The 18,299-nt window shown below is 39.1% G+C and overlaps 1 protein-coding gene across 8 annotated transcripts in view; it reads right to left on the bottom strand.

The window, feature by feature from the left end:
• The window catches only part of ppfia2 (PTPRF interacting protein alpha 2), a 543,269-nt gene that overhangs the window by 121,860 nt on the left and 403,110 nt on the right, over positions 1–18,299 (bottom strand). For all 8 annotated transcript variants that reach the window (XM_087997151.1, XM_043709676.2, XM_043709677.2 and 5 more), the window contains 2 exons: positions 17,818–17,993; positions 11,837–11,927 (listed from right to left, as the gene is read on the bottom strand). In XM_087997151.1, the coding sequence (XP_087853277.1) occupies positions 11,837–11,927; positions 17,818–17,993 (267 nt within the window). The remainder of the gene's footprint in view (positions 1–11,836; positions 11,928–17,817; positions 17,994–18,299) is intronic.

Here is an 18,299-nt window from a genome sequence, read left to right as displayed (position 1 = left end):
TAAATGAAAACCCTAGAAGTTAAAAGGAAAACATTGTAGCTACGTTTGTCATTGGACTGCTAATTTTGCACTGAGGTCATTATCCATACCTTCTGAAGTAACATAATTTTATTCATAACACATGAGCAAATGCAAAAAAATGGTGCAGGTGTGTGGAGATGGTTGCAAACATTCCTGGAATCTGGAAGTTATGTAAAATGTAAGCATTTAGAGCTTCCTGGAATGTGTACACAGAACTACAGAAATAGTTGCCTGTGGTTACAACATATGTTTCTGTAATTGTATTTGCAAGTTTCTGTTTCAATTCCCTCCAATGGGTGTGTTTGCATTGTGCAGACACACATGCAAACAAATCATTCCCTCCCATTTGCATTGCATTGACTTCCCAATTTGGGAGGCCTTATTTTGAAAAATGATTCAGAGAAAGATAAAGGTTGTAAACTTTGCTTTCATCCCAACTCTCTGCCTTCTCAGACAGCCAATCCTCAATCCATGCCAGTAGCTCACCTCAAACACCATGGGCCCTCACCTTACTCAGCAGCCTCCCGTGAAGCACTTAATCAAAGGCCTTTTAGAAGTCTAGGTAGATAACATCCACCCGGGTTTAAGCTACTTGTTACCTCTTCAAAGAATTCTAACAGGTTTGTCAGGTACAACCTCCCCTTACTAAATCTATGCTGTTTTGTTCTAATGCGACCCTGCACTTCCAAGAATTTAGAAATCTCATCCTTCACAATGGATTCTAGAATTTTACCTGCAACTGAGGTTAGGTTAATCGGCCTATAATTTTCCATCTTTTGTCTTGATCCTTTCTTGAACAAGGGGGTTACAACAGTGATTTTCCAATCATCTGGGACTTTCCCTGACTCCAGTGATTTTTAAAAGATTACAACCAATGCCTCCACTATTTCTTCAGCCACCTCCCTTAGAACTCTAGGATGTAGCCCATTCGGGCCAGGATATTTATCAGTTTTTAGACCTTTTAGCTTATCAAGTACTATCTGTCCCCCGAATTATAGAATCGCCTATAACAACTACTTGTTTTTTGCTCTCCCCCTCTTGATTGGCCTTCTGCACCACGGTGCCGTGGTCAGCTGGCTCTTCCTCCCCACAGCCCTTTTCCTCATCCACACAGGCAGCAAGAATCTCACACCTGTTGGATAAGGTCAAGGGCTGAGGCTCCTCACTGCTGAACTCAGAATCCGAGCTGAAAATGTGTTGCTGGAAAAGCGCAGCAGGTCAGGCAGCATCCAAGGAGCAGGAGAATTGACGTTTCGGGCATGAGCCCTTCTTCAGGAATCCTGAAGAAGGGCTCATGCCCGAAACGTCGATTCTCCTGCTCCTTGGATGCTGCCTGACCTGCTGCGCTTTTCCAGCAACACATTTTCAGCTCTGATCTCCAGCATCTGCAGTCCTCACTTTCTCCTGAACTCAGAATCCCCCTACCTGCCTCACTTACAGTCACACCCTGTTGTTCCTGATCACTGACTAAATTTGAATTACTTAATCTGCCGGGTGTGACTGCCTCCTGAAACAAGGCGTCCAGGTAACTCTCCCCCTCCCGGATGTGACACTGCGTTTGAAGTTCAGATTCCAGATCATCAGTTCTGATCCGGAGTTCTTCCAGCAACCAATACTTGCTGCAGATGTAGTTACTGCTGTTCGCAATGGGATCAGCCAGCTCCCACATCATACAGCCCACAGCACATCACCTGTCCAGCCATCTCTACCTATAAATTAATTTATACAAATTTATGAGTTAAACAATTGTTAGTACTTCTTTATGGTCTTATTCAAATAACCAACTAATAGCAAACTTTTACTCAAACTCATGAAACACAAGAAATATCAATTGAAACGCCTTACCTTTGCAACACACAAGAGTCTTTTTTTTTGGCTAGAGGAGGGGGGGGCGGGTGGGAGATACTACACATGTAGTGTCTCGGGATTCAGCCGCTGCCAAATATATGTACCTGAAACACCCTCACTCTTCTAAACTCCTGTGGAAACAAGCCTTTTTAAACTGTCCTTACCAGACAACCCATATGTTCCAGGTATCAATTTAATTCTCTAAACTACCTCCAATACATTTACATCGTTCCTTAAATAAGACCAGAACTGCAGAATTTGAAAAGTTGTCTCAGCAATACCTTGTATAACTGAAGCATACAATTTTAATTTTATTTCCAAATCCTCTCTTAATAAAGGATACCATCCCATAATTTTCTTGACTGTGTATATTACCTGCATTCTAACATCTTGAGTCATGAACTAGAGTGTCAAATCCCTCTGCACCTCAGAATTCTGCAGGTTTTCTCCATTTAAGTAACATTCACATTTTCCCGCATTATATCTCAACTGCCAGGTTCAGATTTTTGTTCATTCTCTCAACCTATCTATGTCCATCTGCACACTCCTTATGTCTTCTTCACAGGGTACGTTCCTACCTCTTTGGTGACACTCTTTGATGACACAACAGTACTATGGCTCACTGGTTAGCACTGCCGTCTCTGTGCTGGGCACCTGGGTTTGATTCTAACCTTAGATGATTGTCTGTGTGGAGTTTGCACATTCTCCCTGAGTCTGTGTGGGGCTCCGCTGGGTGCCCTGGTTTCCTCCCACAGTCCAACGATGTTCAAGCTGTGTGGGTTAGCATGATAAAAGGTGGAGTTACGGGGATTAGGTGGGGGGCTGGGTCTAGATGAGATGCTTTTTGGAGGGTCAGTGCACACTCGATCAGCTGAATGGTCGCTTTCTGCGCTATAGGAATTATACGATCTGCAAATTTAGCTGTGCCTTTCTAAGTAATTTGTAAGTTGTAAAACACGGAGGACCCAGCACAGACTGCAGGACTCCATTCATCATATCCTACCAATCAAACAAGGATTCATTATGTCGAGAATGTGGTGCTGGAAAGGCACAGCAGGTCAGGTAGCATCCAAGGAGCAGGAAAATCGACGTTTCGGGCAAAAGTACTTCATCAGCATCTGCAGTCCTTACTTTCGCCTAAGGATCCATTTATGCCGATTATTTTCCTGCAGCCAGCTGACCTTCTATCTGTGCTAATATGTTACCTCTTGTACCTGGAGTTTTTATGCAATAATATCTGATGAAACAACTTATCAAATGCCTTGTAGAAATTCAAGTACAGTGTACAGTACTTCTGTACTTCAGACTGTGCTTTATTCACACTGCATGTTACTCCTTCAAAGAACTCCAATAACTTGGTTAAATATGATGTTACTTTGATAATCCCATTCTAATTCGTCAGAATTATCTTGAATGTTTTTGAAGTGCTGAGCTATAATCACCTTAATGATCAATTCATATGCCTTCCTTACAACAAATGCATAGGCCACAACTAAGTGGCCTCTGGTGTCCTGTTTCTGTCTCTGTCCCTTTTTGAATGGAAGGAATATGTTTACAGTTTTCCAGTCTGAACTTTGAAAAATGAACACCAATGCATCCATTGGGTCATTAGTCACACTTTTAAAAGCCTAAGATGAAATTCATATGGACCAGTAGGCTTGTCAGCTAATAGCTCACTCACCTTTCTAAACACCATTTTACTCATATAATTTCATGAGGGTCCTCTCTCCCTTTCACTTCCTAATTCATAGTTGTTACTGAATTTTTTAATGCTTTAATAGTGAAGAAAGGAGCAAAATATTTGTTCATTTCATCTACCATGTTCTTATTACCTACTATTAACTCCATAATTGTGAACTCTCAGGGACCAAAACTCATTTTAATTACTCTTTTTGTTTTTAAATTCCTGCAGAAGCTCTCACTATCTGTTTTTATATTGCTAGATAGTTTCCTTGTATTGTAATTTCTTTCTCCTGAATCATGTTGCAGTCATTTTTTTCTGTTTTTTTACATTCTGGACAATCATTTGACCTGATATTTGTTGTAGTGCATGTATATGCTTTTCCCATAAGTTTGATGCTTTCCCTAATCAACCACAAATGGTGGTTTTCCCTTTCTGTATAGTAGCAATATCCTTATTTTGAGTAATCTGAAATAGCCCGTTAAATTCTGCCGCTGCTTCTCCAATAATCTATCCTTTAGATTAATGTGCCAGTTCAGCTATCTCCCTTTCATGACCAAATAGTTACCTTTATATAAGTTTAAAATATTTATGGAGATTTTGCAGTACTTAAAAGTGTAGGGGCACCCATGATGGAGTTAGGAAGGAAGTTCCATGATTTTGACTCATTGACAACAAAGGAATGGCAATATAGTTCCAATTTAGTTTTGGTGTGTGGTTTGGAGGGGAACCTAGAAAGATGATGAGTCCCATGCAACTGATCCTCTTGTCTTTCTAGGTGGTAAATCTTGTGGGTTTGCAAAGGATGGTAAAAGGAGGCATGATAAATTACTGCAGTTCATCTTGTAGATGCTACTCACTGCTGTCACTGTATATCTGTGGTGAAGACAGCGAACGCTGAAAGTAGTGGATAAAGTGCCAATCAAGTACGTTGGTTTGTTCTTGATGTCAACCTTCTTCAGTGTTGTTGGTGCTACATCCATTCAGGCAAATGGAGAATATGCCATCACACTCTTGACATATGGCTTGTGGATGTTGGTCAGTTATTGAGGAGACAGGAAGTGAGTTACTCATAGGTTAGTAAAACTAAAATCAATATCACTCGTGCCTCTTGCGATCATGTAATAAACTACATCTTTTTGTTAAGTTAAGTGTCTTCTTGTTAAGACTTACTACGGTTCATCCCCTAACATTGTTAGTCAAGCAGGCCATTAGACCAAGTATGAAAATCATGATTGACGGCAGCACTCTACAATCTCATTAGCTGTCGTGGTTTGGTCTATAGTGCATACAATCATGGTGAGGTGTCTCCTTGAACTGCCATAGTCCTTGGGGTTTAGATACACCCATCTTAAGACTGTGACCCCTAGTTCTGGATTTCCTGGTCATCAGGAACATCTTTCTCTGTTTATCCTGTTTAGTCCAACTAGAATTTGTCATGCCTGTATGAAGTCCAGTAGGGCTTCAGTTAGTTGGTGCTTTTTTATGGTTATATCATTAATCCCACTATCTACTGATCCCACAGCATCTCATTAAGAATTAAACCAAAGTCACATACCTCTCCAGTTATTTTAACTTAGTCAAAAATCCCAAAATGGATTCCCCTGGTTCTGGAATTGCCGAGTAAAACTGATAGCATCTCAGGATTAGAGGCAGCTTGGGGTCGTAACATTGCTTACGAGACAACTCGTAATTTACAAGATATAGTTGTCAATAATCTTAGGAAATATTAATCTGATTGACTTTCCTCACTATTTTATACATGTATTAACTAAATCCATTACCTCTTGATAGGCTTTAGTATCTGGTTCCTGAGGGAAAGTTAATAACCAAAAAAGCTTTGTGTCTGCAAGCTATCAGGAAAATTACTTGTTACATTTCATCTGCCCCAATGTCATTTGCCCAGAAAAAATAACACATTCTTTCCAAATACTGAGCCCAGTCTTAGACAGCAGGGTCGAACAAGTCAAGCTTTCCAAACAACGGTATGATGTCAGAAATGCTTACCACATCTCAAAGATGTCTGTTGCAAGCAAGTCTCTTCAGGATATGCTTTACTCCTATCGCCATTGAAATAACCCCACAGAAACTAGTGTCCTGTCACCAAATTAACCTTTATATACACATGGAGGGTACTTAACTCTCGTAGATCCTTGAAGGAGTCAACTCCCAGGTTGTCTGACACTCCGGTTTTTACCAATAGCCAGCGCTCCCTGATTGGGGTTGTTAAGCTGGTCCAAACAGTGAACTCATTCTATGACATCCATCTGGCTGACCTCATTACAATCACTACACTGACCATTTGGTTGTAATTTACATTTACATTATTTGATGTATATAGAACTGAATGTGTTACAATCACAGTTCAAATGCTGAATGAGAAGAGATTTATTTTTTGTTATTTAAAAAGGGAAAATATCAACTTACAAGACATAGTTGTCAATAATCTTAGGAAATATTAATCTGATTGACCTTCCTCACTATTTTATACATGTATTAATTACAGGGCTCTACGAAACATTTTAAGAAGGGATCAAGAAGAATTACATAGCTGAGGCCTTAGTTTTTAATTATCAGCATATCATGATATTGAATTGAAAATGTAATAAATGTATGGCAGATACATCAGAATATGATAAAAGACAGAAATGGTTTTAAATTTGAGACATTCATAGCCACATACAATTTTCCTCAAATAGCACATTAAAGTTGACAAGTTAAATTATCAAAATATTTCAGCTCAGAATGAGTTGTGCTTTGGCTCTAGCAGTTTCAAAAATGAATGAGTTTTGGCTATTGGCAGACATTTCTTCTCCCTAATATGGCATAAGTAATGCTGAGAACAGTAAAATAATAAAGTGAGAATGAAGAAAATCTGATTCTCATTGTGAGAAAAAGTTTCATAATGAGCCTGTCAAGCATTAAATGCTGTCTCCAGCAATTAGTTTATTTCTATGCATTTCCATCTCATCAAAGTTTCAGATGACCTTGTTTGTAAGCCAATTCCAATGCTCTTTTCCTTCCCTGAGAATCTAGAAGGTGAACATTTCTGACATGTAAATTAGAAAAAATGCAACCTGGCAACTGCAGCTTGCTAGGTGTTTCTCCCATCCATCATCCAACTACTTCTTAATAACAATGTAACTGCATGCTCCATGGTCACCATACTCCTCAACCCTTTGTCCATGGAAATCAACATCAGCAAGCCACCAGCTCCACCACATCATGAAGCCTGGTCTTCAACCAATTTCCACACCACTTCAGTGCTTTAACACTTGACTCTGGAATTCAGGAACACTGAGACCTTTGCCAGATCATTATATATGTAAAAGGACATAAATACATCTCATGCTTTCTCACAGACAGTTTGTAGCTTGTTTTCTTTAGCAGTCACTCACATTGTGCTTATTTGGGGGCTATCAAGCCTCAGTGTGCTTCACATTGCTTTCTGAGCACACACTCACTGACTTCAATATTGACTGATGTGCTGTCAGTGTATGTGTGGCTCACTTTGCTTTCTTAGTGCACAAGGTTTTTACTGCTTAGTTATGGGCTACTGGTCTCTGTGGTTTGCATTCCTTCTTTGTGCAGAAAGAGAGGCTTATTATATGAGAAGCACTGAACAAGCAAAGAGGTGGACACATAGCAATGCAGCTCAGTGATATGCCAATAGAATACATGGCAAACACATTGTCAGTACCTTAAAACAACAACCATAGTAAAAGTCAAAGGTGACCAACCCTTCTAGGGGTGAAGGGGCACTGTGGTCAGTTAGGACTACTACCATAGTCAGTCAGCAGGCTCATCTGATTCCAGTCCAGGGTTTTTAGCCATGGCCAGTAAGGCACTTGGTTCTACCAAACTGCAGGGCTCCATATCCCTGCATTATAGGGTTGGGGCACAGTCAGTCCTGCAAGCAAGTGTTACCACTTTGTGGATTAGTTATATCAGGCAGGGTACCATGGAGATATCAGCTCAGGAGGTGGACAAGGCCTTCCTGCAATGAGACAAATGGTGGATTAATTATGATGGAAGTGGATGAAACAGAAGTTCGTGGTGATACATGAACAAGAGAGGTGATGAAGTGTCCACAGTGAGTGAGTAGGAAGTGCAGGGGACAGGAAGGGTTAAACATATGGGAGGATGAGGCGGTGAGTCCAGCTGAATGGACATGCTGCATGCAATACTGAGAGTTATAGTCCAAGGAGCCTTCTTGAGATTCAAGTGTAATGGCACATTTCGAGGTGGCATGATGGCCTATGAGCTTCTCGTAGCAGAGAGAAGACAGTGGCACCAATCCTTGAAGAGCCCAGAAAATCATTGAATTTTTTTCTGCACTGCTGGATGTTCTGCTTCATTCAGGAAATAGCACTGACCTAGGCTACAATTTCTGCCCAGGTTGGTTTGGTTTGCTGGTGTGGCCTCCTGGGTTGGCCAACTGGAAAAACAACTGCCCTCTTTTTCACTACCCTTCTATCAACACTTCCACATCCCTGTCCATGAAGCAAGGAGCAAGATTTACTTTATTTTATCTGGGACATGTCCTGAATGCAGAAACTTGAATACTGCCGTCATGAAATAGTGTGCAGCTAGACTTTAAATATGGTGTCAACTGCATGAATGCTGGAAAATCCCACCAGTGGCGAATACTTGTGTCTTTCCAGCCACAGAATTTCCTAAGAAATGTGCCACAGTACTTGCATACTTAATTAATGAGATGATGACTGGAAGATTGCATGAGAAAAGTCATTCCAAGCGATGTGAACAGGTTCCATGAATCTCTCAACAAAACTCTAACTGAAAAAAGTACATTCGCCCTGTGTGTAGACTGGATTTGGGGATTGCCAGCAAATTGGTTGAATACTTTAGTATATTTTCATGCATAAAAATATTGAAAATAGTGATGTATTTACATTTTGTAACTATCAATTTTCAGTGCTGTTTTTTGATTAATTAAAATAACATTTTTGAAGCTAATTTTCAAACAATAAGTTAAGTTTAAAACAAAAGCTTATTAATAATTGTTAATTACTATCTGAAGAAAATAGTTTGTGAAAGGTTTCAACTGTGTTTTCTAGGGAAAATAAAGGCTGAAAAATAGGTAGTTTGGGTGAGACAGAAAACAAAATTTAGAATTAGAAAAAAAGAGAACTGAGGATATTGGAAAGATAATCGTCAAAATTAATACCTCAATTTTTGACCCCTTTAAGTTTAATATGCATTCCTGATGTCATGAATTGTCTGTGAGAAATCTGCATAAAAATTATTTATAATTAGCTGTTTATCAGTGAGTATTTATTGCTTATTTATTCCTGAAACATTCGAACATCACTGCAGGTTTACCTACATCACAAAGACTTCAACAAAATGGCAGGTCATCATCCATCAAGGGAAATAGTAAAGAGCAATAAATAGTGTCTTGACAGCGATGCCCACATTACATGGATAAGTGAGAAAGATGTTAAATCACAGAACTGTTACAGCACAGGTGGTGGCCATTTGGCCTACTGTGTCTGCGCTGGTTCTCAAGGTGAGCATTTCACAGTGCTATTCTCTTGCCATCTCCCTTTAACTGTGCATGTTCTTTCTTTTCAAATAACAGTCCAAGTCTCTTTTAAATCTCTTAATTGAACTTACCTCCACCATAGTCTCAAGCGGTGGTTTCCAGACCCTAAACACTGACTGTGTGAAAGAACTTTTTCTCACATCATTTTTGCTTCTTTTACTAGTTATTTTAAATCTGAGCCCTCACATTCTTGATTCTTTTATGGGTAGGAATATTCCCTCCCTATTTTCTCTTTCCAGGCCTCTCATGAATTTGAATTCTTCAACCAGCTCTTGTCTGAGCCTTCTCTTTTCCAAGGGGCATAGTCCCAGCTTTTCTAATCTATCTTCATAACTGGAATTCTTCATGCCTGAAAGCATTCCCACAAAACTAGTCTGCACTGCCTTCAATGCCTTTACAGCCTTCCGAAAGCATGGTACCAGAACTGGATGCAATGTCCAGATGAGGCTGAACTAATATCTTGTCTAACTTCAACATAATCTCCATTCCCTTGTACTTTATACCCTACTTAAAACAATCTTAGGAAACTTTATGCTTTATTAACTATTCTCTCAACTTGTACTGTCACGTTTAAAGGGCTTCACACAGGCCCTTTCTGTCTCTGTAGCTTCACACAGGCCCTTTTTGTCTCTGTATCCCCCCCTTAGAGTTATATCACTTATTTTATATTGTTGTTCCATGTTCATCTGACTAAAATCTACTACCTTACACGTCTCCACACTGAACTTCATATGCCACTCATATGTTCACTCCACCAATTTTACTGTATCCTTTTGAAGTTTTACACTAGCCCCGAACAGTTCACTATACCTGCAGGTTTTCAAATTTCAAATTGTGGCCTGTATTCCAAGATCTAGATTATTGATATATATCGCAAAAAAAGGCAAGACTTCCAAAACAGATGCCGGGAGACTTCTCAAGAAGTGTGCCTGTACATAAGAAACATTCATTAAACATTACAGTTTCCTATTGCTCAGCCTTTTATTAAACCCATGTTATTACTTTCTCTGTTATTCCACTAGTTCTAACTTTGCTCATAAGCTTGTTGTGTGATACAGTATCAAATGCCTTCCATGTGCAGCACATCAACAGGATTGCCTTGATCAACACTCTCTGTTACCTATCACCAGTCAGTTAGTTAAACATAATTTTCTCTTAAGAAATCTATGTTTGATCTCCTTAATCAATCCACATTTTTACATATAATATTTTGTACTTAATTATTATTTGCAGAAGTTTTCCAATTACTGAAGTTAAGCTGAATTTGCTTTAGCCAGACGCCAATTCACAGACATCACCTCCTACTGCCCCCTCAACCACAACCTTACCTCCCATCGCCAAACTATCATCTCCCAGACCATCCACAACCTCATCACCTCAGGGGATCTAGTATCCACAGCCTCCAACCTAATTGTGTGGGAACCCCACACCGCCTGGTTCTACCTCTTACCCAAAAGTCATAAACCTGGCTGCCCCAGTCGACCCATCGTCCCTGCCTGCTCCTGCCCCTCAGAACGTATCTCCGCATACCTTGACGCCGTCCTGTTCCCCTTGCTCCAGGATGTTCCCACATACATTCGGGACACCAGCCACTCCCTCCCCCTCCTCCATGACTTTTGGTTCCCCAGCCCATAATGCCTCCTCTCCACTATGGACATCCACTCCCTGTACACGTCCATCTGCCATGATGAAAGCCTCCAAGCACTCTATTTCTTCCTCTCCCATCGACCCAACCAGTACCATTCCACCAACACACTCATTTGATTGGCTGAACTGGTCCTCACCCTCAACAATTTCTCCTTCAAATCCTCCCACTTCCTTCAGACCAAAGGGGTAGCCAGGGACACCTGCATGGGCTCCAGCTATGCCTACCTCTTTGTCGGGTATGTGGAACAGTTCATCTTCCACAGTTACACCGGCACCATTCCCCACCTTTTCCTCCGCTATATCGATGACTGTATTGGCACCATCTTGTGCTCCCATGAGGAGGCTGAACAGTTTATCAACTTCACGAACACCTTCCACCCTGACTTCAAGTTCACCTGGACCATCTCAGGCACCTCCCTCCCCTTCCTAAACCTCTCCATCTGCATTTCCAGCGACTGACTCAACACGGACATCTACGTCAAACCCACAACTACCTGGACTACACTTCCTCCCAACATCTCCCCCCCTCCCCACTCCCCATAAAACTGGCTATCCCTTACTCCTAATTACTCTGATCTCCAGCGTTTGCAGTCCTCGCTTTCTCCTTATCCTTATACCATGTTTTTTTGAAAAGGACATAATGTCCTCTGGCACTACCCCAGTCTAACAAAGAGCAAAAACAAATTGCTGGTATCTCTGCAATTTCCATTTTCATGTCCCTCAGTATCTTGAGTGTATCACATCAGTTCCTGTTTCCTTATCATAAAAGTCTAGAAAGCCTATCTAATGCTCCAATGTTATCAATTTTAAAACCCTGCAGCAATTAAACTTCTTACTCTTTTGCCAGGACATCAGTAGCATTTTCCTCCTTGGTAAAGACAGAAATAAAGTATCCAAGGGTGCCACTCGTGTAAATTCCCCTTTTGGCACCTAATCAGCCCCAACTCTCCATATGCCACCTTAAACCAACCGAGACATATGTTTGTCTAAACACTTTATGATTGTACTTAGATGAATTTTATCGAAGCTTCTCTTTCATGGTCAAAAATAAACTTGTTTTGCTGAACACTTACTTTTTCTTCAATCTTCTATCTTTTTCAGCTTGAGTTCCGAGTTTTCCCAGCCCAAGGGGATCTGGGTTACCAATCTCTGTGTCAAAAATGCCTGTTGAAAGAAAGTGTAAGGTCAGGACAACAGGAACAGCATAAGCAATATGCTTAGCCAATTAAATATAAATGTTATACTGCGGAAATAAAGATGGCATGCTATTCAATATTATTTGCTTCGTCCTTGTTAGTTTGAGAACTACTGGAAAGAGCAAATGATTCAGTCAAACTCCATCTTAAAGAACACTAAATTATTTATGTTAATGGGTTTCCAGATAGCCATAACAATACTGGATTCACACTGATGTGAAATTGCATTTTGTGTGTGGAGTTCAATGAAATTGTGAGTAAGAAATTCGAGGTGTGCAGAGTTTATAAAAATTCAATATAAGAATGAATTTAACATTGAGGTGGAGTTGGTAGTAGGAGACATACTCTTTGAGAATGTTAAATTATGGTTACATAAGGCACAATTGAAATCCTGGAACAATAGCAACATATGAGAGATGGACCTGTGCTGTAATAAAATTGTTGGCTGTATGAGCTAATGTGCATGTCATTCAATGACAGCGTAACTTTGATAATAATTTTTCTTGAACTACCCTTGCATCTAACAAGCCAAGTTGGGGCAAGCAAGGCTACTGAAAACAACAGGTCCATGAACTGCATGAGGACTGCTAGCTTCTCCAGACTTTGACGGATGAAACACAGACACAGATTTCCATCTCCTGTGGAAGCATCAATTGGCTAACAAAATGGACAAGATAGTTTTGTTTGCAGGTGACCAAATTTTCTGTGCTTCTTGTGCCATTTTTCTGTGGTATTTTCATTGGTCAGGAAGGCTTTGGGAACAAAACATGCTCCCCATTATCAGGACCACAGGAAAACTGTATTTGTCCTGTAAATTATTTTTATGTGCTGGTGCAGATTTGGAACCCCTCCCCATTCCCTGACAAAAAACTTGGTTGGAAAATTCAAAGCTACTGGGAGAGGTTTGCTGAAGAGACGGTGACACTGTGACAAGTAATTGTAAAATGTCTCTATTATAGGCTATAATGGAATGTATTGTGTCTTGAATAAAATTGTCAATCAGAGCTCTGTCCTGCAAAGGTCAGACCATTATATTAAGCATTATTTAAGCATTGACAAGCATTTTTATATGTTTCCTAATACAGGAAGTGCCATAATTCATTCAAATTCCCAAAACAATGTGTTAGCAAACTCTTCTGCCATGTTTGTGATGATATTTAAATATCCTTTTATGCTTTACTTTAAAAAGAATGTTTCTGCTGTTCAAGTTTTAAAAGAAATCTAAGCACTTCCTTCCTTCCATTGATTGCCAGGCAAACTGTTTTCAAACAGAAGTATAATGTCATCTGTTATTTCAGATTCAGGGTCTTGTAGCTGCAGTTAAATATTGTGAAAGCTTTGGCTATTATGAATGCTTGGAAGAGTTCTATAAGCTCCTCAGAAGTGCTTAGCCCAACAGCTACGAATGACAGAGCCATCTGAGAAATGGTTAATGGTTAAGAACAATTATATTAACAATCTTTCTTCATTGCATTTTCTGAGTATGTGGTTGTTTATATAACTTCACAGCCACTGAAGGGATATTTTTCTATTTCTTTTCAACAGGAGTGCAGTTCTTTGTAATATTAATGACAATGGTTTCAAAAGAGAATTTTATTAAATTGATGGAAGTTTAATTATTTTTAAACTGCATTTAAAATAGCATTCCATTGCTATTTCATAGCTCCTGATGACTGTGCAAATATATACTTGGTGAGTCACTTTGGAAGAAACATGGGGGCATGGAGGGGAAAAGAGTGGCATAGGAATATGAGGGGACATAGACGGAAAATGAGATGCCTTGCAGATCTTAGAGGGTTGGAAAGAACATGGGGATATGGCAGGCATATGGAGGCAAAGGAAGTTTGAGAGGACATGAGGATTGATGGGTCAGGAATGGGTTGGGTGTCAGGTTTAGATGACATATACAGCATAACATGGGGAGCTGAGCTGTAGTCTCCAAGAACTTACGCAGGCCTTCTAACCAGGCTGCATCTGTATTCACCACCCATCTGCACTCGAAAGGCGCATCCTGACGCAAAGTGAGTTTAATGTGCATGTTGGAAGTTGAAAAGGGCCTGATGCATGTTTTGGACTTCTGACATGAAAATATCCTATAGTGTAGTATGGAAATAACTCCAGAGAGACTTGAAAAGGACTTCAAACTCACAAAACAAGTTGATTTGGATCTTCTCTGGCATTGCATTATATGGTAAATTTCTTGTCCAGTCACCAGTTCCTCTTCTATTTGTTTTATTTGGAATTCCAGAAGGCATTCGACCTCACAAAGGTCATAAAATAAGAGCCCATGAAGTTGGAGATAGTATATTGGATAGAGAATTGGCTTATGGGCAGGAAACAACAAGAGTGGATAAAGGGATTCTTTGTCTGGCTGGCGACCTGAAATCAGGAAGGTTCCACAGGGGTCATTGTCTCAGTTTACAATATATACTAACAATTTGGCAAAAGTTACCAACTTACCATCTCCAAATTTGGGGATGACAAAAATAGGTGGAAAGGCAAATTGAGAAAGAGAGAGATACAAACAGTTTATAGAGTTATTGATAAATTAATTAAGTGAAATGAGCAAAAAATTGCCAAATTGAATATAATATGAGAAAACATTAAGTTGTTTATTATGGAAGGGAGAACAAAAGAACTGAGTATTATTTAAATGAGAAAGACTGCAGAAAACTGCAACATAGAGTGACTTGGGGGTACTTGTGCATAAACATAGAAAGCTAGCACATAGCTGCAGCAGGAATCAAGAAAGCTAATGGAATGTTGGCCCTTATTTCAAGAGAGTTGGGGTACGAGAGTGGACAGATCTTACTGAAACTGTACAAGCTTGCTAGAGTACTGCGAGCCATTTTGGTCCCCTTATTGAAGGAAAGATATTATTTCATTGGTGGCAGTTTAGAGAATGTTCACTCGGATGATCAGTGGTATGAAGGGATTGTCTGATATGCAAGATTTAAACAGGTTCAGACTCTATTCCTTGTATTTTAGAAGAATGAGTTGATCTCATTGAAACTTAGAGGATTCTTAAGGGGCTTGACAGAGTAAATGCTGAGAGGATGTTTTTCCTCATGAGTGAGCCTCGGACCAGAAGGCATAGTTTAAGACTCAGACAAAGATGCATTTTCTCTCTGGGCTAAGAGTCTTTGGAACTCTGTGGCATTGAGAGTTTTGGGGGTCAACTCATTGTGTATATTTAAGGCCAAAATAGATAGATTCTTGATCAGTCGGGGAATCAAGGGTTACATAGAAAACACAGGAAAGAGGCGGTGAGGACTGTCAGATCAGCCATGATCCTATTGAATTGCGGAGCAGGATCGAGGGACTGAATGGCCTACTCCTGTTTTTATTTCTTATGGTCTAAATGTTAGACCTCCATTCAAGTCAGGAGGAGACAACATTCAGGAAACAAAGGCAAATTAGTGTACCATCTGACAGTGAAATTGCTGTAATCCATTTTTAAAGGAGGTTATAGCAGAGCATAAAATCATAATGTGATTCTACAGCGTCTACTTGGTTTTATGAAAGGGGAATCATGTTTAATTAAGTTGACAGAATTATTTGAGGAAGTAACAAGGAAAATGGAAAAGGGTATCATGTAGATATGGTGTAACTGGAATTCCAAAGACATTTCATAAGATCCCACATCACACGTTACTACACAAAACAGGAGTTCTTGGTTTAGGTGGTAACATATTATCATGGATAAAGAATGTGTGAGGTAACAGGGAGCAGGGAGTAACAATAAATGGCCATTTTGAGGGAGGCAAGTAGAGTGCCAAGGTAGTATTGCTGGAGCCTCAGCTACTTGCAATCTATGTCAATTACTTAAATGAAAAGGACTGGAGGAGTGGGAACTAGATTTGTTGAGGGACAGGAAGATAGTAAGCTGTAGACAGAAACTTGGCAGATAGAACATAACATGGGAAAATGTTAACATGGCTTATTTAGCAGGAAGAATAAAGAAACTTAAATAGAAACAGACTGCAAACTAAATGGTACGAAGACGTTTTGGTGTCCTGGTACATTGAAACAAAATGAAAAAATTATGCAAACTCAGTTAAGCAAGGCAGAAAGAGTGCTGGAGTTCATTGCAAGGGAAATGGAATATACAAGTAAGGAAGTTTTGCTGCAAATGTACTGGGCCTAGGTAACAACATATCTGGAATACAGTGTGCAGTTTAGCCTTCTTATTTGGAAAAGCATATAATTTCATTCAAAACAGTTCAGAGAAGGTTTAGTCAACTCAGTCTTGGGAAGAAGGGTTTACCTTATGAAGACAGTTTGAACACATTGGATCTAACCGCATTACAGTTTAGAAGAACGAGGGTTGCAATCAAAGAAGCATAGAATCCTTGCCAGTGTGGAAGTAGGTCATTCAGCCCATCAAGTCCACAATGACCCTCCAAAGAATATTGCATCCAGACTCACCCCACCCTCCCCCATGTCTGCATTTCCCATGGCTAATCCATCCAGCCTGCACGTCCCTGGACACGTTGTGCAATTTAGTATGGCCAGTCCCCCTAATCTGCACATCTTTGTACTGAAATGAATAAGATTGTGAGACTTGACACAGTGGATACCAGGAGAGACTAAGAACTGGAGACATGGTTTTAAATAAACAACTCCTGTTTAAGATGGAAATGAATATTTTTCCCCTCAGATAAGTGTGTCTGTGTCTCCTCCCTGGATCATTGAATCATTTCAAGGCTGAGTTAGATAGATACTTCATCGAAAAGGGAAGCATGGGTTATGGTGGCGGTTGGAAGGGGTTGCACATTTTAGTGAATGGGTATTTTTCCTTCCTGCTATTGTAAACAAGCAAATTTGGGTTACACTTTACATAATGCAGAGACTTAGAGCAGCCAAGTTCCATTCTAAAATATCTCTCCTCACTACTCTAGCAAAATTGCTTCCGTTTCAAGCCCAGGAATGTAGGGACTCCTGTAATAAAATAAGCAGTGAATATAAATGAGTAAAACAGGAAGGAGAATCAGGAATGGAATTCTAAAAATATTGTATTGATTTCATTTTGTGTAAATGCAAAAAAGCATACAAATCAAAACTGCAAAATTTGAATCGGACCTCCGGACATTATAATGTAGTAACTTTAATGTAAACATGGTTTAGATGGAGGCAAAACTGGGATTATAATGTTCTTGGTTTTAAGATTTTTAGCAGAGATGGGAAGTAAAAACAGTGGTTAGGATATTATTAAGTGTTTCTATTACAACAGTAGAATATAAGGATATTCTAGGTTTATCAAGACATAATCTCTACAGATAAATTTAAAACAAAAAGGAAGGATACTATTCTGTATAAAGTACTGGGAACAAAGTAAAGGTAGTGAGATAAAAGTGAAAATCTGCAGACTATGGAGAGAGGAATTAAAGAATTATAGAATATTATAAGTTTGATCACGCATAAGTATTTTTTGATAAGTTTTAAATGAGGAATATTTATTTCTGGTTGCCGCACAGAGGAAATATAGAGCTAATCAGAACTCATTTTTATTAAGGTTTTATTCGAATTGGATCCCGACAAAAAACATTGCTATCTCACAAGAAGTAACAAAGAATGGCTTAAAGTGAATACTTGAAAATATTCTCACTTATTAGCTCATTCTGATAAATAAAGTGTTCATAGTATCTAAAAAAAAAACACAATTGCAGCAGTAATACTTTTCTAAATTAGGATATCTAAATGGACAAAAAGCTTCTCTCTAGCAATGCAAATTCTCAAGTTTTAAACAAAATTAATTTAAAGGCAGACAAATACATACACAGATGTGAGTATTTTATAAAATTGAAAGATAATTAATCCACTATAGCAAACTGACTATTGATAAACCAGTTGCTGACCTTGAACCGAGGCCAAATGGTCTTTGTTAAGATGTGCTAACCGTCCTTTCTCTCTTTTGCCAAATAAACGGCCAATAGAAGATTTGATTCCTTTCTTCTTTTGTGATTTATGAAGTGAGTCTTGACTACTTGTACTGCTATAGTTGCCCATTTCTGCTTCTATTGATGCTGAAAAACTGTAAAGAATCAGTTCAAAGATTTTCATTTTGTCTTATTTCTTCTCATTCAAACGATTACAAATAATGTTTCACACATTGCTGTTATATATTTCTGCTGATTTTAAAAAGATTTCAGTAAATGTATACAAATGAATGGATCACCAAGCACAACTCTTCATAAATCATGCAATGACATAAAGTACCAAGAAAATTTCAAAATACAAATATAACTATACTCAAAGTTTAAAAAAAATCAACAATTCATTTTTCCAAACTTATTCAAACTTAAAAAGATGTAAAATAATTACTTAAAAATATATTTTC

This window comes from Chiloscyllium plagiosum, unplaced genomic scaffold (genome assembly GCF_037043375.1).
Source record: "Chiloscyllium plagiosum isolate Xiang-an unplaced genomic scaffold, Cpla_swu_hap1 HiC_scaffold_19, whole genome shotgun sequence".
Taxonomy (NCBI): Eukaryota; Metazoa; Chordata; class Chondrichthyes; order Orectolobiformes; family Hemiscylliidae; genus Chiloscyllium; species Chiloscyllium plagiosum.
Note: the sequence above shows the minus strand (reverse complement) of the source record. Positions and strands in the feature narration are given on the sequence as shown.